The sequence below is a fragment of the Aspergillus sydowii genome (genome assembly GCF_001890705.1).
Source record: "Aspergillus sydowii CBS 593.65 unplaced genomic scaffold ASPSYscaffold_5, whole genome shotgun sequence".
Lineage (NCBI taxonomy): Eukaryota > Fungi > Ascomycota > Eurotiomycetes > Eurotiales > Aspergillaceae > Aspergillus > Aspergillus sydowii.
The window spans coordinates 332,068-353,023 of NW_024467863.1; the positions used below are offsets into that span (position 1 = coordinate 332,068).

Consider the following 20,956-nt stretch of genomic DNA (forward strand, 5'->3'; position numbering starts at 1 on the left):
GCCCACTGGGGACAAAATGAGGAATCTGCCATGGTTGACATGATAGTCCGAGACAAGACAGTTGAATCCAGGCTTATGCAAGTGAGAAGCGAGCTCTGGTTCCGCTAAAAAAAAAAAAAAAGGTTAGAGGAACCCTTGCTTGACACTGCTCACTGCTCAGTCGCCTCAGTGCTTGCTCAGTAACTTTCATGACTCGTGTGAGCAAGAGTCGATCTGCATCAGGAAAGGCTTGGTTCACGTGATTTGGTTGGCTTCAATCGCCCAAGGGTTCAGACTCCAGAATTCCACGTGGGCAGAAAAGGCACTACGAACGGAGTAAGGAAACGATAACGTCGTCGTACGTATAACATCACCGAGGTCCAAGAGATCCATCTTTGCACGCTTGGTCGAATCAGCTTTCGGTCGCAAGGAAGAGCGGGAAGCATTTTAGCACGCAAATCCTGCTTGAACTGCGATGTTGGGCTGGGGGTGGGGAGCGAAACACCCCTAGTCCGGAGTTGGAAAGAGGCCGGGTGGTTGAAGTGTTGATTGGCCTGTCTGCCAGTCCAGATGGGGCTTCTCGAAAAGCCTGAAGGATTTATTGCCGAAATTGGAAGGTGCTTTGTGGCGGGCGGGCGGGCTGGCTCGGCGTCGCTGGCAGGAGGGTTTGCGCTGGCCACGTTGCTGATGCAGGTCCAAAGAGCGTCCCATCCTTTACTTCGAACGGAGTAGCCGGAAGATTTGGAAGTAAGTTTCCAGCAAGGAGCTCTGAGTTTTGATCCAAGGGCATTTTGGCTTTGAAAAATGAGATAGCAAAATTGAGACAACTCGGAAGTAAACTGGGATTCTGGCCTCAGGAACGGAAACAGCGGCGTCCGCTGATCGTCCGATGTGCGAGTCGGTGTAATTTTGGGTATTTGGATTACGACCGTCCAGCATAGCCCACTGTAGCCCACTGACCTCAGTATGAACGCTTTTCAAGCGCCTTAACCATGTCTCTGCTGGTTCCAAAGCCCTATCTGCAAGCATGCTCTTGTGGCAGATGCCAGGGAGATCAATCACGCCTGGAATGAAATCATGGTCGAGCTTCTGTAAGGCGGCATCCTGGTCGGAGTCTGCAGGACGAGGCCAGGTTCTTTGATCGCCCCAAAGGCCGATCCATCCACATCTGCTCTTGGCCCACGTTGTCTGGTGCATGAAACCGTCCGCGTGCACAGTGGGTCAGGAATGACAGGCCGAATTCTTCACACCCCTGGAGAACAGCAGTCAGGCTGCTGCTCTTCTGAGGAAGAAAATAATAATAATAAGCCATGAAATGGGCTGATTAGTAGTCCTCTCGTTTTCTAGCTAGCTAGCCTTGTCTTCAACTTTGTCGGACGCAGAGAGAACCGAGACTGAGTCCTGGGAGAAATCCCCGCTCCTTTTCATCAGCATCAGTCCCCCTTTCTGGTCTTCTGGAAGATTAAAGTGAACCTTACTCCGTATTATTTTATTTTCTGGTTTCATTTGATTTTCCGATTTTCCATTCTGTCCAGTCCATCGTCCGTCACCCAGTGTCCACCCTCCACCCTCCCTTCCTTCCTTTGATCCCCAGTGCCTCAACTCTCCCTTTGCCCCCTCCCCCAATTTTCCCCCCTAATTTGTTCCCCTCTGGTTTAGTCTCATTTCGCCATTGTATTGTATTTTACGTTTTGATTTTTCCTTCTTTTTTTTTTTAGTCTTTTTTTTTTTTTTTTTTTTTTTTTTACTCATTACCCTTTTCATCCCACTCTGGTTCTCACTCTTCAATGCCAACCATATCTGCCGCTCCCCTCAACCAAGGATCCCCTCCCTCTTCCCAACTTCAATATCAGCCTCAGCCCTCCCCTTCCTCTGCGGTTGTTGTCTCTGCCCCTTCCTCTTCTTCAACGGTCGACTTCGGTCTCCCTTCTCTCACTTCTACCTCGTCCTTCATCTCCGACATCCCCGCTACTACGAGCTCTCCGTCCGCCACCGCGTCCACACCCGGCCTGACAAGTTCAGTAATCGGCTCGATCTCCAGACGGAATCGACGCTCTTTTGCTGCTCTCGCTCGCGAAAAGACATCCAGTGCCCTTGCGAACCTCTCAGCAATCGGCTCGACCGCGAATTACCCTCTCCGCCAATCCGCTTCATCCGGTAGCCTGCAGAAGCATTCGCGAAAAGCATCTCAACTCAGCGCAGGCGAAGCAACTCTCTCCCCGCCATTGTCCGACGGCAGCGGCAGCAGTGAACAACCGAGCTCTGCTCAATTCGAACCCATATCTGCAGTGACCGAGCAGCCCAGCTCTTCAGCAGATCGGCGCCGCCAGACCATCCAACTCATCCCACCCATCTCCGAACAAAGACCGAGTTCCGCGGTCAGCTTCTCTGCTGCTAAAATGCATCAAACGTCGTCTAGGCTGTTGCGTATGACAGAAGATGATCGTCCTTTTACAAAGGTACGGGATAAACCATGCGGACGTTTCGCTTCGCTTATAGCACAATTACTGACATTATTTTTTTCCCTTCCATAATAGGATTTCATGGACCTGTTCTCTACCCTCATGGTCAGCTTGAAATTGGATTCGCACCGCGTACGCTTCACCAAATATGACCACACATTCACATCAGAGGAAGCAATAAACAATCTGGGTTCCCTTAAATTCTCCCAATCGAACCGAAAGCCAGACCCAAAAGACCCCTCTCGTATCGTTACAACCACCACGACAACGACATTCTCTATGGCCAAGGAAATGGCTCGTTCGGTATGTCAGCGGTTTGTTGATGCCCGGTTCATTGAGTCCGTTGATGGAAAATATTCGCACACTTTTCCGTTGAAGGGTGCTGTGTATCAGCTTACCCCCAAGGGCATCAACATCCTGCAAAGGTTTTGCCAAAGAAACGGTATCACCGCGCGCCACGTGATTGACGTTCTTGAGTCGCCCCGTAACACGATGCAACTGGTTAACCTGGAACGTGATACCGAGACCGACAAGCTTTCCCACGATCGAGCGACAATTGAGGTTATTTTCCGCCGATTTGCAGGACAGGACGGACCCAACGTGAAAAGCAGCGTCTCGAGCTCGGATTCTGACTCGCTCAGTGACTATTCAAATGGTTTGGTTGGCGTGAAAATGGCCAGAGAGCGCAAAATTGGCGACAAAATGTTCTCCAACACATTCACAGGAAAGGGCGCCGTTGACTGGCTGATGGACTGTTCGACAACCATTGAGCCCCGGGAAACTGTTCTTATTGCGGAACTTTTCGTCAAGTATGGTCTGATGACGGTACTACAAGAGGACCGTTCTATCCCTCAGATGGAGAACTCCTTGGTCGCTTTTCAACCATCCAAAAACGCGATCTACAGTATCACTGACCGTGGCCAACGAGTTTGCGGATGGATTGCGCGCGACAGCAAGATTCGCGAAGCAGCACCTTATGACAGCCGTGGGATCCCAAGAGATTCTAACAATGCGCGCCTGAACCATATTTTGCAAGATCCTGCTTTGCGCCTGCTGTTCCGAGAATTTCTCCGCTTCTCGCTTTGTGAAGAGAACCTCTCATTCTATATTGATGTCTCCGAGTTCACTTCTCAGTACCATAAATATGACAAGGTGGGCCATTTCAAAAAGCCCGATGCTGTACGGGAAACGCTGGCAGCAGCATACGGTAAGTCATATCTTGGAGGCACTTTTCGCTGAGCCCACTAACTGACTCGCTTGAAGGACTCTACAACGCGTTCTTGGCGCCCGGCTCTCCCTGCGAGCTCAACATTGACCACGCGCTCCGCAATAGTTTGGCTAGCCGCATGACGAAAGCAGTGGGAGATGACGATTCAATGCTCAAGAGCCTTCAAGAAGTGGTGCAACTATTTGAGATGGCACAGACATCGGTATTCAAGTTAATGTCAAGTGTAAGTTGCATTTGTTTCTGGATTTTCGTCTCGGGCTTGGTCATTAATCTACAAAATAGGATTCTGTTCCTAAATTCTTGCGCGATCCGAAATACTCTGCGATTCTCCAGGAGCACGATGTGGATGACTTAATTGGTGGTTCTTCAAGATCTTACTCGCCTACACCTGCACCCCTTCCGGAACGATCGATGAGCCGCTCAGCACGCTCATGACACGACGGACGTGGTGGCTACACCAGTTCTATTCGATCAATCGACTTTACTTTCTAGGCACGAGTCCGTTCCACCATACGATTTAATCCCTTTCCATTCCACGCCTGTGACATGAATGCTCCCGCATTATTTCCTTATATATACTTGACACTCGACACACGATACCGATTCCCACCGGCGACCTGTTTTTGCGAGCCATCACGAGATATGAAAGATGTAATGATCTACGGATCATGTTGATAGAAACGTCCCTTGCCGAGATTTTGCGAAGATTTTACGTCTCGTTTCTCCTTTCTCTCCACCACTTCCCATCTTCTCCTGTGGATTCCATCCATTGGATAGAAGACACCGGGAAGAACGCCTTTAACATAATTGTTGAGCAGCATTAGAGTGGCGTTTATCTTCTTCCCATTTCCTTTCTTATTTTTCATATTTCTTCTCCTTTTTATACATGCATGAGTTCAAGACATATCTCCCTTTTATTTCATATTTCTTTTCTTTTCTTTTTTTTCTTCTTTCCATTGGTCCCGGACATTTGATATGTAAATGCCACCATCTGTCCTTGCATCGAGCATCATCAATTCTTGCATGCATCTACCTGGTTTCGCATTTTCAAGGGTTCAGCGATGTGCCTGCCTGTCTGTGTACGGCGGTTTCTTTTCATTTCCTTCCCTTCTTTTCCATATCTGCTATTTCCTGTAAACATACATGATGTGACATACAGAAAATGCAATTTCAAAAAAAAAAAAAAAAAATTCAGGAAACGTATGGTCTTGGCGTGACATTGCCGTAGTTAGTAGGTCCGATATACCTAGCCCTGGGGATCCTGGCCTATGCAAAATGTGTACTTTTCATGAAAGGGGTGTAAGTTCTGATGTATCCTCCACATTAGGCTATTCAACATAGGATCTTGGTTTGAAAACAAGAAAGGGTCTTTATATTCTCTTTTTCATCGTTCAATGGTATAAGTTTCTACCTGTTCCACACTATTGCCCAAAAAAGATAGGAAAGTTGGGAGGAATAAAAAGACATAAGAAGAAGGAAGTGGTGAGATGCAAAGAGGAATGGAAATGAAGACAACGCCAATTATCCACAAACGCCATGTACAAGCGAAGCAAGTCCAGGGGGGGGGAAACCAAGGAGGGAGGAAAAGCGGAAGATGTGCCAGAAGAACGGCGGGGAAAACTTGTTGAGTCTATTTAGACCCCCAGCCGCGTAGTTTCATGCCTTCCTCGATAGCAGTCCAGATTCCCTCGACGACTTCGCGGTCCCGCCAGCGTCCTGCACCGTTGATGCCACCTTTCTCGTCCCAGCGTTCAACGGAGAAGCTGCGGACGCCGCGGCCCCAGCCTCGGACTTCGCGAGGGGTGTCTTCTCCGCGCCAGCCGACGTAGATGCCTGAGGCGTGCTTGAAGAGTTCTGGCGGCGACGACCACTTGTATGACTTGAATTGCCAGGTCTGACCTGTGGTGAAGACAGCGACCAGTCGCTGCCAGTAGTCGGGTTTGAAGTTGGCGGTGCTGTCTACGAGGATGAAGCGAGTGGGTTTCCGAGACTGGCTTTGTGAGCCGACGGCGCGGGATGACGAGGATGGATCGGAGATCCCTAACGGACGGTGGATATATAAGATGTTGCTGGAGGCGCTGGGCATAGCGAGTGTGGGGTGGTCGGGTGGGACGAATACTCCGTCGCCAAGGAACGACCGGACATTTGACATGCGGATGAGGGAAGAGGCGGAGGGGGAGAGGAGGATGATAGGATCCTGAGTTTTTGAGCTGCCCTTGCGAGGTTGAGAGAGACCTGCTGATGGCGCTGGAACCATGGCATGTGGTTTGGCTCCGGGCTTTGCGCCTGGGGGGTAATGACCTGTCCGTGATCGATTGCGTCCTAAAAAGGTTTCGGCGACTTTGCGAACATGCGAAAAGTCCTGCGTCATTCCATATTAGAACCCAGAGGCAAAATAACAGACCCGCGGAACTCTCAGCTTACCGTCTGTTTAATCCCCCGTAGAACACTGTTGCGATCTCCCAGTTTTCGCTCCCCATTGTAGATTTCTTGGAGTCTAGGGTCGATGACCTTCCCAGCCTTCCCGGCTGCAGCTCCCGTAGTGGGCGCACCACTGGGAGCAGTAGATACACCTGTGGCACCAGAGGCAACGTTGGCAGAGGCCTGAGCTTGGTCTGCCGACGAGGGAACACCTGCAACCCCCTCAAGTGGCTTGATATATTCACTGTCGTCCGAAGCGCCCTCCAGCCATGTAATCAAATCCAAGCGCTCAACGAACGACAAATTCTGCGCCTTTTCGTCTGCCGCCCCCTCGCCATGTTCCTTCTGCTTCAGCGCCTCGTTCAACTCCTGCACCGAGGTGATGTATTCGGGAATCGCAACATCCTTTTTCTGATACGCGAAGAAGATACCGCGGAGGTCGACAGGGGAGTCGGACGAGATGAATCGAGTCGGCGTGTTTAGCGCGAGTGACTGGGGTAGTGGGTGTTGGAAGTACAAATGGGTTGCTTTAGCCAGGTCTTCAGTTGCATTATCGGTCGAGAGCTCGGAGGATGTCGTCGCAGTGGGCAAGCTGCCAGCTGCAATGGCGCGACGGAGGGCCAGAAGGGGGTCTTGGAGGGAAGGATCGGTAGCCATTGTGGACAATAGATAAAATGGACGTTCCAGTAGTCCTCAAGCAAGCCCGTGGGACGGTAGATTTAGAGTGGAGGGCTTGGGAGACGTGCAGTGGTGACAATCAGGTTCAATCAAGCTTCATTTCGATGAGAAGGCGGCATCACGTGATCTACCACCAACACTTTATTGCAACATTTATCTCCTTCCTTTGATCACAAGTTGTTTTCAGTCTAACACAATAACAGCCTATTCCCTAAGGTATGAAAAGAACGACTTATAAGGGCGAGACCCTTTTCACCTCCTATGCAATATCCGTTTTGTATTACTATGACTGCTGCAACTTGAAACAGCCAGAACACCAACACCTTGGCTAGCAGAACATCTTGATTCTAGCCCACGGGCTATCCATTTTGATAATGTTCTGGATTTTATAAAGCTCAACTGGACAATCGTCAATATCTCCGATGTTTAAACCAAGTATGGATTGCATATCAAAGACATGGCTACAGACTCGGGCAACTTTCGTCAAGTGAGGCTTTGTTCGAGGCTGTAAATGCACCCTCTATTGCCATATCGATAAGAGATAAACTGGAAGATTCATATCCTGGTAGTGCTAAATAAGTGATAGCCCTGACACATGCCTGTTTCGAATCGGAGTCTATGCCGTTTCCACGCGGGGCGGGTTGATGTCGTTTCATCCTATATAATAGAACATGCGCCAAGATACACTTGCCCAGCCATCAGCGGTACCGGCTAGATTAATCCATATTCTTCAGTTTCACCCTGGCCAAGTGGTGGAATATCCGTGAATAATGTGACTGAGCCCCGGGTAATAGGAAATTAGGGACGGAGCATCAGCGATATGGTATGGAATATAAATTGGGATAGTTGACCAGGTGCCAGGATTGTAATCATTTACTCAACTCTCTGCGCTACTCTTCAAACTTGTTAGTTAATATTATCCTTGAGCAAGCCATGTCGCGATTCCTCCTCGCAGGCGCTTTCGCCTCTTATGTCGTCGGCCACGGCCATATATCCAACATCATCGTCAACGGCGTCTCATACCAGGGATGGGATATCAGTTCCTTTCCGTACATGGACGAAGTACCTTTGGTCGCCGCCTGGGGTACCCCCAATACTGGAGGAGGGTTTCCGACTGATGGGTACAGCGCGCCCGACATTATCTGCCATCTCAACGCGACAAATGGCGAGGGATCAATCCCAGTTGCCGCTGGTGATAGCATCAATCTCCAATGGACGGAGTGGCCCGAAACGCACCACGGACCTGTTCTGGATTACCTTGCAAACTGCGGATCCAGCTGCCAGACCGTCGACAAGACAACACTGAAATTCTTCAAAATCTCCGAAGTTGGACTGGTTGACGATTCCTCCGTCCCAGGACTTTGGGGCACAGACGATCTCATTGAGAACAACAGCGCATGGCTCGTCCAGATCCCTGAAGACATTGCGCCGGGAAACTACGTCCTGCGCCACGAGCTGATTGCGCTCCAGGGTGCGCACACCGAAAACGGGGCTCAGAACTATATGCAGTGCATCAATCTACAAATTACGGGGAGTGGATCGACCCAACCAGATGGCGTTCTCGGCACGGAGTTGTATACTTCAACCGACCCAGGTATCTTGGTTGATATCTTCAAGTCCCTGACATATACCATCCCGGGACCGAGTTTGATCCCTGGTGCTACTGCCGTTGCCCAGTCGACTTCTGCCATTACTTCGACTGGAACTGCGATCGTTCCTACTGCCACGGCTGCTTAGAGTGCGAGGGTTGCGATTTTCTTGCGTGCCTAGTTCTGGGAAATTGATCTGTTGTCTTCAACAATTGCATTGTACATATTCCGCCACCTTTGAAGATAACCTTACCCTAAATCAAAAAATAGGGCCATTGGAGATTTGGTGTTGAGTTGTTCCAGTCATGAGTAGTGTGATATGTAATGCCGACACCGTGGGCCCTCTACTTAAGAACCCCGGGACAACGCTCTCTTCTACTACGAAGGTAGCTGTGAATCAAAATTCCTCACTCCTCCATTAAGTTATCAGCTATAAGGCCCAAGAAGTAAATCCGCAATAATGAAACAAAAAAGGGACAGCCCCAGAAACGTGGGCAAGGCGTCCAAGAGCCCAAGAAACAAATGAGAACGTCTCAACCTCGGCAATTTGAATGAACTCGACTAACCGCTCACTTCCCCGACATCTGAATCCAACTCCCCAACTTTCTCCTTCAGTTACCAGTCCGAATCTCGACAAGTATATTCAAAGGAGAATAAGTAAAGATGGCAGACACAATAGCCGGCGTCGTCCTCCCCGACAGACCCCTCACCGAATTCGAAGCGCACGTATACAGCCTCGCGCAGCAGTTCGCGACGAAAACAGACGGAGAAGACGTAAGCACACCTACTACAGTACCTGCATGCCTGCCTACACCTACCTACCCACATTCTCTCTCTATACTTTAATCTCCTAAATTACCCTCCAACCAAACGCAGAAATCTTATGTGACTAACCAACATCACAGCGCTGGGGCATCGACAACTCCGCCCTAAACCTAACATTCCACTCGGCATCCCCAGAACCAAACGCCGAAATCACCTTTTTGCTGACCATCGCCCCCAAGCACTGCAACTACCTCGGCAACCTGCACGGGGGTTGCGCAGCGACGCTCTTCGACACGCTCTCGTCGATGATTCTGCTCGGGGTGTCGAAGCCAGGCTTCTTCCAGCTGGGAGGGGTCAGTCGGCATTTGGATGTGACGTACCTGCGGCCTGTGCCGGTGGGGACGCGGGTGAAGCTGGTTTCGAAGGTTGTGAATATTGGGAAGAGGTTGGCGCTTATGAGGTCGGAGATTGTGAGAGTTGATACCGGGGCTGTTTGTATGGTTTCGGATCATGAGAAGGCGAATACGGATCCAGAGGTGAAGTTATAGATAGCTAGATAGATTACATTTGATCTATGATACCCATGATAAGTGTTGATTGGCTTCTTATGATACCTTATTTGAATGTGATTATTGTTGATGAATTGAGTCGATCAATTGTGTGGCTAGTGTTTCCCCCCCCTCTATTGCCCTGGTGATGTTGACCAGCTCTACTTTACACAACTTGCTCAAGCGGCATCAAGTCGTGTAGTACTAAATTCGATACGGGCTGAACAAAAGGAACGAAAGACGGAGGATATTATTGCTGAATTCAAAAGCATCCAAGTGACAGTATATGAATCCCTTTAACATGGTGTCGAAGTACCTACTCCTCTGCAAGCGTCTGGCCTTCCCGAAGCCCTTCCACGACAAGCTCTTCACCGGCCGCACGTTGGTAAAGGTCCCGCACATCATCTACTCAAGTTAGTATCTTCTGTTTCTTGCCCCATATGCTAGGTGGCTTGAGCGTTAAACTTACCAGTTGTGGTCTCGAAGTGAGATGTGGCGTCGTAGCTCTTGGAGATGTAGATGTTGTCTTTCCGGCCATCCTCAAGAGGAGTGTACAGAGGAATCGGGGGTCCGAAGAACTTCTCTTCGATCTCACCAAGGCGCTCAAACCCTGGCTCGAGTTCGAGGTGGTGGTTGGCATCCGTCTCGGCGATCGTGGAGACGATGGCAATGTAGTATCCCTTGGGGCAGACGTTGTGCGCTGATGAGACCACGGCAATGTAAATGTCGCGCTTGCGACCAACCTGAGACTGGGGGATAATCAGCTGAAGAGAGTCGCTGCCGTCAGTCTTGTCTATGGGGTGCTTCAGAATGCAAATTGCCTTCAGCAGGTAGCCAGTAACGGACACCTTGCCGGGGAAGTAGGAAGGGTCTGCAATGATTTTCTTTGTCTTGGTTTCGAACTTCATGGTCTCGCCGTTGTCCTCACGGTCCTTCATCGTAGCCTTGATGCCGGAGACCTTGCCGCTGTCATCGTAGAGAACCTCATCGATATCGGTGTTGAGCATGTAGGTACCTCCGTAGATGGCGGAAAGGCGAGCGAAGCCCTGAGGAAGCTCTCCCAGACCGTAAAGAGGATAGATGTATGGAGACTTTCCATACCGGGCCATCGAGTTCACATACAGACGGATACGGTTGATAGCGTCGGTGGCAGTTCCGGGGGTGTTGATGTAATCGTCAGTCTGGAAAAGAGCCATGGAGTGGCCGACAAAGTCGCGAGTGTTGTCCTCCAGCGAGAACTTGTCGTAGACATCCTTCATTGTGCATGTAGCGATGTTCAGGCCTGGCCAATGTTAGCGGTTTCAAATTGATTAGGCCGTGAAGATGCACACCTTGGTGCGTAGCCGGGTCTTCAGGCTTGAATTCGCCAACCCATTCCAGGAACTTCTTAGCCCGGCGCTTCTCGAACATGCCCATGAGAGACGAGCGCAGAGCTTCACCTGCGTCGGAAGGCACCTTGGCCACAGTGGCCTTGGGACCCTTTCCTTGTTGGACGTAGCTACCGGCAATTTGCTTGAACTCGAGGTATCTCGTAACATCGGTAGAAACCAGAATGTTCGTCAACTCGCCATTTGCCATCAACAGCTTAGGCACCAGATCCACGTTCCAGTCGTTGACGCGGCCATACTTCTTCCAGGGCTCCTCGCCGGCGGGGATGGTGCGGTATTTCTTGAAAAGCTATCGCAAAACAGAGTGTTAGTGATGGACAAATTTTAAAAACCAGTTATATCTGTCTACTTACAGTCTCAATGTTCACAGAGGCAGCCTCGCTGCGATAGCGTTAGTGGGTGGATGTTTTGGCCAGAGAGCTCGAAGTCTGGAAGCGGGGTTGCCAACTCACCCTCCGTAGTGATCATTGCGATCGATATGGAGCACCTTGTTGCCCTTGACACTGAGGACACTGTACGCAATACAGGGTTAATTGGTTTCCACGGAAGAATAGCGAGGGAGCCCTACCCAGAAAGGACACACTCCGTCAGGCCTGAGAGGGGGGTTGTGAGCTCTGGCGTCAAACAGCGGGGTAGATCAGATGGTACATACCGGTGCCGAGGACGACGACATCGTATTCGGGGGCGATATCATCCATCGTGGAGGGTGAAGCTGGGAGAAATAAATGAAATCGAAAATATCAAAAAAATACCGCAGTTGTCAAGAAGAGGGGACAGCAGTGGGAGGATGCGGAGAGGAAGTGGTGCATGGAGCTTGTAGTTAGCGGTGAAGGTGGAAAGGAGTCGGCGACAGCTCTAGGTCGACTAGCGGGAGTGGCCCGGGCTAACACCCCAACTATACCGGGATCATCCATCATCCTCCTGAGTTTCCAGCAGCACCCCCGGTCCCCCAGGGGTATGCTTTTCGTATTGTTTGGTTCGATATCCACTCGAGCTCCTGTCTCCTCAATTCTCAAATCTTCCGGGAATAGTGCACGATCTATTGGACCAGTAACAATACTCGTGCGATCCGTCTCCCATTCAGGCACAAGTTACAACTCCTGAGTCCTCCCCCTTTTCCATATCCAAGTCACTTTCACTTACCTAACTCTGTAATTTGGCCGGGTCAAGCGGACAATGCCGACCTTGAATGGATATTGACTATTGAATACTAATTGTAGCAGAGGCCAAAGAACGATGGGCGAGCAAAGGTACTCATCAGGGCCAGACCACGGCCCACCAAAACATCAGAACAATAGCTGTCAACAAAACCGCAAAGAACTCAATACGCTTCAATGGGAAAAGGACAACACAATAGACTCCTTTATTGCGCTCGTATGATGCAGAGGCTTTGCGATTCACATTATATATTTACCGTGCTTGCTACTACATGAATAGGCAGAGGTCAAGTCTCAGCTTACTATTAGAATTACAGACAGAACGACGGCTAGTCCAGCTTCAACAAAATGCCTTGCTAAACTTCACAAGATATGTGTGTCGATTGTAGAGCTCACTATGCCACCCTCTGCCGTGATGCCCCAGAAAATGACACAGGAGCATGCTACGAACGTCCCAGCAGTTCATACTCTGTGATCTTTACGGAATACTGTCGGGGCACTCAAAATGTCAATGACAGGATCCTAGATCTCCCACACAAAGTGAGGGACCATCTACATGGAGCACTAGAGCAATGGGTCCCTGTATATGCAGACATTCGGAGGTTTGAATTCCGAACACCGGGGGAGCCTGGTGCCTTTTGGATTAGTCTCCTAATCGACTTACCCCTCGGGTTCCGGATGGATTGGGACATGAAGGCCTATATTCTTGGAGATCTCGATCTGTCTTCGATTAGCTGTCAGCGGGATGACCAAGTTCCTGTTGTTTCGGGAAGCTCGGACGAGGATTTATGCCTTGTTCGTCTGGACTGGTACATGAAGAGACTCACAGGGTTTCCTTACGTTGGAAATTTTGGGCATCCTGTTTTGGGCTATCCGATATCTGACTAGATATGGCTAGTTGTTTGTTTCTGACTTGGACACAATGAAAACGCCTCGCAGAGAACAAGTATCATAAATTTAATTGCCTTTTTCACCCTTTGTATTCTCTGTTTGTTCCTTTTGTGGCAGTAGAGTATGGTTCTCTTTGACGACTAATGTATGTATTTATATGCTCATGAGTTTCCCTGCTGGTATTTGGACCCGTATAGTCTATCAATCCACAGCACTTTGACTCCACCAATCAAAAATTGATTCTGACTATTATAACCAGCTTAATGAAGAAGTATGTGCACACTGCCAAATGCACATACTTGAACTTGTGGCACTTTTTGGATGCGCTGGTGGGCCGGGGTTGAAGTATCGCAAAGACACCTATCAGTGGTATTGCAAGTTCATATATCGGTACAATGAAATAAACCCCCAAAAAATACGTTCAAGATCTCCAGAAAAAAGGGCCAGACACTATTTACAGCCAGTTCAACGAGAAGGTCCGTGTTTTTAGTTACCACGAAATCGACGAGGTGAACCGCGATCCCCCTAGAAAGGTGGGAAGACCCAAAAGCCCAAGCGTGTGGATTAGTCTGCTTATCGGCTTCCCCAAATATGTCAAATTCCATAATGTCATGCTCAGAAGACTCTTTAAAGTCTGGGCACCCAGCCTGGATGACTGGGAGATGTGCAGGTCTGGGGCTACAGACCACATGAGCCTGGCGCGTCTGGCATGATCCATGGAGAGGGCTGGCTTCACCCATGCGCACAGCTGGGCGGAAGGGGCTTATCAACTGTTTTTGGACGTAATGCATCCTCTTAATCAATTATCCTTGAATAGTTAGTTCCTCATAGCGTCTGCTGGTTTGAACTACTGAGTCATTCTGCTATTCTTTGTTGATACTCATCTCGTTCATTGTTCTTCCTTTATCACCATAGCCCATTGTCTCAGCCGGCTCATAGTATAAAGATCATTTCTACCCTCAGGAGGGGAACCAAGCCAAACAATGCTCACAGCAGCTCCACTCATACTACTAAAATATCCATACCGACACGAGCTTCAATCTCCCTAACCAAGATGGAATGCACGACATTTGAAACAATGTGCGAAGACTGCCAATACAATTACATGATGCTTGAAGACCAGGGAGAAGCCGGAGATACCCTTGAATATGAACCAGCAACATATCCCATAGTTTTCAAATCCATGTGGATATCTGGCAATAACAGTACCTTCGCCCTTGAGGAAGATTATGCGCGGAGACTCTTAACCAGCGTGCAGTATCGATTGCATGAACGTTTCAGAAAGCCGGTTTCTGTCGCTTGTAATTACGAAATGTTTCAGCAGTCGAAGGGATTGCTCGTCTGTGCTAGTTTATTGATTGATTTCCCGTGTGAAGCTTTGCCCGTGCACATGAAGTCGTTTCTTCGAGGAGCGTTAGAGCCGAAACAGAGATCTAATGACTGGACCACTAAAATTGAAGTGGACCATGACCTGAAAGGGTATATTCTTGATGGTGAGGGCGCTGGTGTTGAAAATTGGGATGCTTATATCACCTCGAATCAGGACGACTTGTGTTCTGGCCGTTTGCGCTGGTTTACTGACAGGGCAAAAGGTGCCTGTAAATGGCGCATTTTGTTTACAACATAGATAGTATTCAGATATAACCGGAATATATATGAGGTTTTTATTTAATGAGTTTTTAATAGGGACAGGTTTGCTCTGTTCCATTTGTTTAAATTGTCCTGTTGATTTTGCAGAGGTAGTCTTGTCAAACACTAGAGAATTCGCCGGTGAGCTGAGACATTGCTGCTCTGATATTTCTAGATGCTATTGTACACTATCTTTTGCCCATGGTAGTCATATTAAGAACGATAAATGGCAGTATTAGTATATATAATTCGTGAGTCCCGGTTTCTCTACAAGCCGACATGCCGTGGCTCTTTCGTTATAGCCCTCACACTAGATACAGACACCTGCTCATAGAACCAACACGCTCGAGCTTATATTCAACAACCACAGAATACTGAGATGATAATACTACATGTAAAAAGTACAAAGTCTAGAATAAGACAATAAATTCCAGAATGGGGCATTCATGAGAACCGGAGCCAATTATGCCGACTCCTCGCTATCCTCGTTTTGAGGGCGGTATCCCTTCTCGTAGAGCTTCTGAGCATCCTCCCAGGCATACCACCTCTCACGGAGGACGTGCTTGATACCATTCTGCGTAACACGGATCTACCCAGCCCCGTCAGCTAGTAATTCGAATATGACTTTGGCCATGGTGTAGCCTTACCACTTGAGCCCGCTGTTGAGCCTCCCATTCTCCGTAGCCTGCCTTCAGGCGTTTTCTTTCGAGGTTGGAGGTGGCTATGCGATTGCGCTCCTTGACACAGACCCACCACAAACAGTGGAGGTCCTCCCAGGACTTTTCGCGGAGTTCTTGGATGGACCAAGACCGACCTGGCACTTAGTGTAAGCAAAACTGTCACATACCCCAGTACAAGTGAAAGGAGAAATCCTAGCACTAACCGTGCGCGTTGTCATATTCCGGCGTGCTCAGTGCTTGGCGATCCTTGGGGAAGAAGCCCCAAAGTCCATGGTCCGGGGTAGGCTCGCGTCTCTCGAGCCTTTCGGGCGAAACAGGCTTGGGCAATGGGTATTTCGAAGCGCCCAATCTGAATCTGGGACCGGTACGGTGAATTGCAGATACAGCGCGGGCTTTGTTCATGTCGCGACCTTTGCCGGCAGCCGGTGAGGTGGAAGAAAAGTTCGCGCTCTGCACCGACGACCGGTTCAGGGGGAAGTGCAGAGAGGGTGCAAGATATGGCGGTGGTAATTCAGCCACCGGGAAGGCCCCATACTGGCGAGCCAGCCGCATGACCGATTGGCGTTGCATGGTGACCACAACGAAAGGCTGATCTGGTCCAAAGCAGTTCGGTGTCGGGATCGGATTCTGGGGCTCTGCCGGAGTTGACTTTTCGGCGGCTAGGTCACGTGCCACCCCGGCGTACGGTCGCACCGTATGCAAGCAGTTGGAGCTACAAAGTGAGCTTTAAATTAGATAATAAAATGTTGAAGACATAGTTAGTTAATACGGAATGTACGAGGCTTCAGTCGGTTGTCAAGGTTTTCCATTTTGCGAACAACTTTTGCGGTATAGCTGAGACCGGCTCGAGTACATTGATATTCGCCTGGCTTCCTATCTTCGAACATATAAATTGGTCATTTTATCTGGTTTGAATTCTCATTATTATCAATGACACCTATAAAAAAAACTGCAAATTAGCACCTTGTTAACTGCACGCTATACTACAAGAAAGTAACTTGCGGCTAACCGGTCTGTGCACATATGTTCTAAGCGCGCGGCTGTGGCAACTCACTCCACTTACTTTCCAAAGCCGTCGCGACAAGTGTGGGCAAAGAGACATCCTGGAAACCACTCCGATCTTTGATGCTATCGGTTTTCGGCGAGCGAAATCTGCCTCGATTTTTGACCTTCTAAACATTTTTCATACCGACCGCCTCCATCGGCCGAGTGTTCACCATGAATAGGCCAGGTTCGTCAATTTCGTTTGTTCCCTGCATCTCCTTGGTCGCCTGGCTCGGTCTCCCACCTCTGTTGCCAGGCTTATGATACACATACTGTTTGGGAGTGGCTTCGTTGTTTTTGAGGGGCTTGGTGTGAAGAAAGATTACTTTCATGCTTGCTGGCCCCAATTGCAAACTCTCTCATAGATGGACACTTTACGTGCGACCGACGCACTTCCCACATCTTGCCTTGCCAAACACCGCCGACACCGTTTGATGCAAACGCCCAGCTGCACATTTCCCCCAACGCCTTAAAAATTTCTTGCTGACCTGTCTTCTGATACACCAGGGCCAGGACCACAACCCTTACGGGCGATGTCAGGGTTCCCCGCACAACAACAAGCTCAAGCTCGAAATGCGACTTTGGCCTCAACACGCTTGCCCAACGGTAAAATAAGTATGGCTACACCGTGATTCGTCCGACTGGTTGTTATGGTTGTTTTCGAAACTGACGCTGGAGGGACTAATTAGGTAGCGGAGCGAACTGGAATTTCAATATGCCCGTCAGTGGGACACCGGGGATACAGGGTAACCAGCAACGTAACATCGGAACAATGGGAAGTTTTGCGCAGAGCCTCAGCGGATCTAACCCAGGGACTCCGATTGATTTATCGTGAGTTTTAACACGCCGATGATTCGACGTTTCAGCTCGAATATTTCATGTATCGTAGAGAGCGCGGCACTAACGTCTATTCGCCTTACCCTTTTAGCGACTTCCCCTCATTATCCGGAGCACCGTCGCAGTCGCAGGCGCAGAACCAGGCCCATTTGGTATGGGCCAATGCTAGCCAACGTGGCGTGCAACAAACCCCCGTTCAAAGACAGCAACATCCTACCTCGCAACCTCCTTCGCGCGGCCCACAAACGCAAACTCAACTTCCACAACAACAGAACCAACCATCGCACGATGACGTATTCCCGTCTGGCTCTCAGTTTGCGAACCGGTTAGACGATTACAGAAACGGTGGCCAAGGTATCAGTGGACAGTTGGGCGGAGGCGCGCAACCACAGCCGGGGAATATTGATGAATTCCCTCCGCTTGGCCGGAACGTTCCTGCAGACATCGGCCAAGACCGCAGAAGCTCCCTGATGCAAGGCGCTGGGTTCGGGGCGTTCAATACAAACCTTCCCTTCGCGGGTGTCAACCAAAGCCAGTCAGCTCAAAGTCGAAACCTGATGGCGAGTGCGATTAGCGGGCAAGAACGGATAACGTCACCAGTGGCAGCGGGGTCAACAGGTAGGGATGCGCGAAAGCCTTAGATGTGGCGGATGAATGCTGACCATGGGCCTTAGGGATTTCATCGTCACGGTCACCAGTAAATCAAACGTCCAACGGTGTTCTAGGGCTGGAAAAAGACGAACAGAGCAGCACCGTGATAACCGGCCAACAACAATCGATACCAGCAGCACCAGGGCTGAGCCGACCATCACAGGATTCTGGGGCGGAACAACAACCTTTAGCCGAAATGAGCGAGCTTGACAAATTCGGGTTGGCGGGTCTCCTTAGGATGATCCATAGTGATAGCGCCGATGTTGCTAGTCTCGCTGTTGGGCAAGATCTAATGACATTAGGGTTAGACCTGAATCAACCAGAGTATGTGTCCCCCAAGCATCCAAATATAACGTTAAACTTACAGCGTCTACAGGCCACTGCACTCGACTTTCGCTTCCCCATTTGTCGCATCTGTGCCGGGTGTACCGTTGGAACAGGATTTTGCTCTCCCGGGTTGCTATAGTGTGGCAAACGTTCAACCGCTGCAGACAAGAATCCCGAGTTTCAGTGATGAGACTTTATTCTACATCTTCTACAGCATGCCTCGAGACGCCATGCAAGAAGTTGCGGCGGAAGAACTCATGGGCCGCAAATGGCGGTATCACAAGATTGAGCGATGCTGGTTAACGCGGGATGAAGCGTACCCCGGGCCCGTGGACGTGGAAAGAGGAGTCAGTGAACGGGGTGTCTATCTATTATGGGATCCTGCCACATGGAAGAAAGTTAGGGTATGTTGCACTCTTGGGTTTATTTGGAGTTTGGCCTTGAGCTTATACGTTACATACAGCGCGAGTTTATTCTTCGCTATGAAGATTTGGACAACCGAATGGATCCAAGCCGCACGCTTTCGCGAGTGGGCTTCCCGCAACATGGGTCATGAATGTCTGAGTGGAATGCGATAGGAGTACTAGTAGGGTAGGATCAGCAACGGCGTTAGGTTCACTTCCAGTTTCCTCATAGTTATCCGGGTGTTGCCCTGCTTGCTGAGAGACCGGCGTTTCTCTTCTCAACTTATCACGTGGTGAATGGGTAAATATGGTATCTATCGTGACCGAATTAAATGAATTGCATGAACTTGTAACACTTGTCTGTATTATTTAATGCAGTGCAATGTGCTACAGGGCTGTCTATCCGACCACCATTCTTTCCGTGTATACCTGTGGTGTCGCAAGTAAAGAGCACACAAGAGGTAGTCTGAGGTACTGGCCTTGTTTTCGTATCGCCAAAACTGATAGCTAGGCACGGTTCAATCTACTACTCAGACGCCCGGCTACAGAACATGCAGCAGCGACTACTCGGGTTGTCGGGTGGACGCACAGCTTTGATGCGGCTCCTGGTGTCTGAACGGTAACAAAGCTTGATTTGGTGAATAATCAAATTACTTTAAAACTGGACGCAACTGCAAAGCTCTTGACAATACATCATGTATAAGTACTTGATCAGCGCTAAGCAACACTCCAGACGGAATTAACAATACAACCCTCACTCACGGCTTCCTCGCGGTAACAACAATGGCAGTTGGACTAAGCCGCACCATTCCATCAACACCAAACTTCTCTTCCAGCCACTGCTTCATCACATCAGGAACACGTCCCAAGTGCTTCTCACGCTGCTCTTCTGTCCAGAACTGCCCCAAAATAGCCGGGAGGAAAGTCCTATTCAGGTCCACGAATTCCGCGATTGGCACTGAAGCGTGCTCCGTTACAGCCGAGACGTTGACGTCCGTGAATCCTGCGTCTTCGAGTGCGGATTTGACATGGGATTCGGAGTCCCAGCCCTTGTATAGACCTTTTTGGAATTCCGCAACATCGGGGAGAGGGAGTTCCGATGAGAGGGACTCGAGAGCGGAGAACATCATCGCTATCTGCGGGGCTATATGGTTGGGATAGGGTTAGTTTGTGGGCATGATAGCGTAAGCACGAATACGTACTTGTTTTCCAGTTAGTTGATGCGTATGTGCCTCCTGGCTGGAGGGTTCGGAGGCATTCTATAGGGCCGGATTAGTTTTCAATATAATGCGTAATTGTAGTTTCTCCAAGTACTCACCTTTCAATGCGGCATCGGCATCAGGAATCATAGGGATTGCTATATTTCCGAAATAACATGTCAGTGACTGCTATTATATCTTTGGGACCAGTCCCAGATCTCACCAAAAGCAGTATAGATATGCGTATAATATGCGCTGGGAAGGTCCATCTCTTGTGTGTTCACGATCTTCACTTCGGTGTTGTGCCATCCTTCCTCTATGGCTCGTTGCTGAGTATGTTCGACCATGGGTTGAGATAAGTCGCCGCAGGTCAGCTCCCAGTCTTTCTTAATCTTGTCGCTGACTGTGCTATTGAGAACACTGGAAATAACCCCAGTGCCACAAGCATTGTCAAGAATGACGGGTCGTTTCTCATAGGATGCAATGCCCGATTGATTGATTAATGGGCGAGCGAAAAGCCCAGTAATCTTCTCCGCAAGCCTGTAGCGCCTAGCAAAGTCTTTGAGTTGGAACATGTTTGTGAAGTCACGCGTTGCCATGTTTGTGGTTGGGACTGGGTGGTGTTGTTATAGATATGGAGATAGTATAAAGCAGCGAGAAATTTGTGGTTATGGCCCGAATGTACGTAGAGAAGGTAAAGAAAATACGAGGCTGAGATAGAAACGGGGGGCCCCGAAGGAGTTTATATGCTCTTTCCAGAGGCTAGCACTATCCCCATTGTGAAGGACTCATGAGGGCACTGCCATCGTGTGTGTCCATTGGTTGGCGTAGCCCTTACTTTGGAAAGTGTCCGAGAACTCTCCGCAGCCTTGACTTGGTGCTTATCATTTTCAGCCTTCAGTCTTGCAGAAGGACCGTGTGTATATCCATAATAAGTGAGAGTCAGTCGTTAAATTCGACGAATAAATGTCAGTTATGCGGTCGTTAGAGGCGATCCTGAAGGCGTCAATACGCTCAGTTACAGGTGGTTTGTATACTGCCCGGCAGCATGCGATGGATCTACCTCATGGCTAATGCGG

General features: G+C 49.4%; 12 protein-coding genes across 12 annotated transcripts; 6 read left to right on the plus strand and 6 right to left on the minus strand.

Annotated features, from left to right (window-relative positions):
• Positions 1-693: 693 nt before the first annotated feature.
• On the minus strand, positions 694-1,176 carry ASPSYDRAFT_31168 (uncharacterized protein; the record flags this gene model as incomplete). The annotated part of the gene is made up of 1 exon (XM_040844845.1): positions 694-1,176. One exon carries the CDS (start codon positions 1,174-1,176, stop codon positions 694-696), a length of 483 nt encoding a protein of 160 aa, XP_040702307.1.
• A 590-nt stretch (positions 1,177-1,766) lies between these two features.
• flbA (developmental regulator FlbA) lies at positions 1,767-4,104 on the plus strand (the record flags this gene model as incomplete). The annotated part of the gene is made up of 4 exons (XM_040852138.1): positions 1,767-2,438; positions 2,517-3,648; positions 3,705-3,892; positions 3,952-4,104. The coding sequence occupies 4 exons, from the start codon at positions 1,767-1,769 to the stop codon at positions 4,102-4,104; spliced, it is 2,145 nt and encodes a 714-aa protein (XP_040702308.1).
• Positions 4,105-4,841: 737 nt separating this feature from the next.
• Positions 4,842-6,835, minus strand: ASPSYDRAFT_201885 (CDC73 C-terminal domain-containing protein). The gene is made up of 2 exons (XM_040843810.1): positions 6,094-6,835; positions 4,842-6,031 (listed from the first exon to the last, which is right to left on the minus strand). Exons 1-2 carry the CDS (start codon positions 6,745-6,747, stop codon positions 5,300-5,302), a joined length of 1,386 nt encoding a protein of 461 aa, XP_040702309.1. The 5' UTR covers positions 6,748-6,835; the 3' UTR covers positions 4,842-5,299.
• An 866-nt stretch (positions 6,836-7,701) lies between these two features.
• On the plus strand, positions 7,702-8,505 carry ASPSYDRAFT_152266 (lytic polysaccharide monooxygenase auxiliary activity family 9 protein; the record flags this gene model as incomplete). The annotated part of the gene is made up of 1 exon (XM_040842175.1): positions 7,702-8,505. The coding sequence occupies one exon, from the start codon at positions 7,702-7,704 to the stop codon at positions 8,503-8,505; it is 804 nt and encodes a 267-aa protein (XP_040702310.1).
• Positions 8,506-9,020: 515 nt separating this feature from the next.
• On the plus strand, positions 9,021-9,670 carry ASPSYDRAFT_31172 (PaaI family thioesterase; the record flags this gene model as incomplete). The annotated part of the gene is made up of 2 exons (XM_040844846.1): positions 9,021-9,131; positions 9,263-9,670. 2 exons carry the CDS (start codon positions 9,021-9,023, stop codon positions 9,668-9,670), a joined length of 519 nt encoding a protein of 172 aa, XP_040702311.1.
• Positions 9,671-9,986: 316 nt separating this feature from the next.
• ASPSYDRAFT_89250 (secretory pathway gdp dissociation inhibitor) lies at positions 9,987-11,756 on the minus strand (the record flags this gene model as incomplete). The annotated part of the gene is made up of 7 exons (XM_040852139.1): positions 9,987-10,075; positions 10,140-10,952; positions 11,002-11,347; positions 11,412-11,439; positions 11,511-11,570; positions 11,627-11,651; positions 11,711-11,756. 7 exons carry the CDS (start codon positions 11,754-11,756, stop codon positions 9,987-9,989), a joined length of 1,407 nt encoding a protein of 468 aa, XP_040702312.1.
• Positions 11,757-12,587: 831 nt separating this feature from the next.
• ASPSYDRAFT_89251 (uncharacterized protein) lies at positions 12,588-13,103 on the plus strand (the record flags this gene model as incomplete). The annotated part of the gene is made up of 1 exon (XM_040852140.1): positions 12,588-13,103. One exon carries the CDS (start codon positions 12,588-12,590, stop codon positions 13,101-13,103), a length of 516 nt encoding a protein of 171 aa, XP_040702313.1.
• Positions 13,104-13,295: 192 nt separating this feature from the next.
• On the minus strand, positions 13,296-14,029 carry ASPSYDRAFT_950925 (uncharacterized protein). The gene has a single exon (XM_040853077.1). The coding sequence runs from the start codon at positions 13,895-13,897 to the stop codon at positions 13,487-13,489; it is 411 nt and encodes a 136-aa protein (XP_040702314.1). The 5' UTR covers positions 13,898-14,029; the 3' UTR covers positions 13,296-13,486.
• A 7-nt stretch (positions 14,030-14,036) lies between these two features.
• ASPSYDRAFT_44874 (uncharacterized protein) lies at positions 14,037-14,766 on the plus strand. The gene has a single exon (XM_040846921.1). It carries the CDS (start codon positions 14,161-14,163, stop codon positions 14,731-14,733), a length of 573 nt encoding a protein of 190 aa, XP_040702315.1. The 5' UTR covers positions 14,037-14,160; the 3' UTR covers positions 14,734-14,766.
• Positions 14,767-14,873: 107 nt separating this feature from the next.
• mrpl4 (mitochondrial 54S ribosomal protein uL29m) lies at positions 14,874-16,084 on the minus strand. The gene is made up of 3 exons (XM_040846922.1): positions 15,619-16,084; positions 15,383-15,549; positions 14,874-15,324 (listed from the first exon to the last, which is right to left on the minus strand). The coding sequence occupies exons 1-3, from the start codon at positions 15,983-15,985 to the stop codon at positions 15,199-15,201; spliced, it is 660 nt and encodes a 219-aa protein (XP_040702316.1). The 5' UTR covers positions 15,986-16,084; the 3' UTR covers positions 14,874-15,198.
• Positions 16,085-16,510: 426 nt separating this feature from the next.
• On the plus strand, positions 16,511-19,091 carry ASPSYDRAFT_44876 (NOT2/NOT3/NOT5 family protein). The gene is made up of 7 exons (XM_040846923.1): positions 16,511-16,646; positions 16,967-17,074; positions 17,149-17,290; positions 17,388-17,914; positions 17,971-18,271; positions 18,324-18,678; positions 18,738-19,091. Exons 1-7 carry the CDS (start codon positions 16,634-16,636, stop codon positions 18,828-18,830), a joined length of 1,539 nt encoding a protein of 512 aa, XP_040702317.1. The 5' UTR covers positions 16,511-16,633; the 3' UTR covers positions 18,831-19,091.
• Positions 19,092-19,436: 345 nt separating this feature from the next.
• Positions 19,437-20,476, minus strand: gtmA (gliotoxin thiomethyltransferase; the record flags this gene model as incomplete). The annotated part of the gene is made up of 4 exons (XM_040844847.1): positions 19,437-19,822; positions 19,881-19,937; positions 19,997-20,035; positions 20,101-20,476. 4 exons carry the CDS (start codon positions 20,474-20,476, stop codon positions 19,437-19,439), a joined length of 858 nt encoding a protein of 285 aa, XP_040702318.1.
• Positions 20,477-20,956: the final 480 nt, after the last annotated feature.

Bases quoted from the DNA above. Each gene is read 5' to 3' on its own strand.
- ASPSYDRAFT_201885 (XM_040843810.1), bottom strand. From the start codon at position 6,747: ATGGCTACCGATCCTTCCCTCCAAGACCCCCTTCTGGCCCTCCGTCGC. The intron at 6,032-6,093 runs GTAAGCTGAGAG...GGAATGACGCAG, and splicing joins TACGGGGGATTAAACAGACG to GACTTTTCGCATGTTCGCAA.
- ASPSYDRAFT_950925 (XM_040853077.1), bottom strand. From the start codon at position 13,897: ATGCATTACGTCCAAAAACAGTTGATAAGCCCCTTCCGCCCAGCTGTG.
- ASPSYDRAFT_44874 (XM_040846921.1), top strand. From the start codon at position 14,161: ATGGAATGCACGACATTTGAAACAATGTGCGAAGACTGCCAATACAAT.
- mrpl4 (XM_040846922.1), bottom strand. From the start codon at position 15,985: ATGCAACGCCAATCGGTCATGCGGCTGGCTCGCCAGTATGGGGCCTTC. The intron at 15,550-15,618 runs GTTAGTGCTAGG...ACTAAGTGCCAG, and splicing joins GGAATATGACAACGCGCACG to GTCGGTCTTGGTCCATCCAA. The intron at 15,325-15,382 runs GTAAGGCTACAC...GGGGCTGGGTAG, and splicing joins CTCAACAGCGGGCTCAAGTG to ATCCGTGTTACGCAGAATGG.
- ASPSYDRAFT_44876 (XM_040846923.1), top strand. The intron at 17,075-17,148 runs GTATGGCTACAC...GGGACTAATTAG, and splicing joins CTTGCCCAACGGTAAAATAA to GTAGCGGAGCGAACTGGAAT. The intron at 17,291-17,387 runs GTGAGTTTTAAC...TTACCCTTTTAG, and splicing joins GGGACTCCGATTGATTTATC to CGACTTCCCCTCATTATCCG.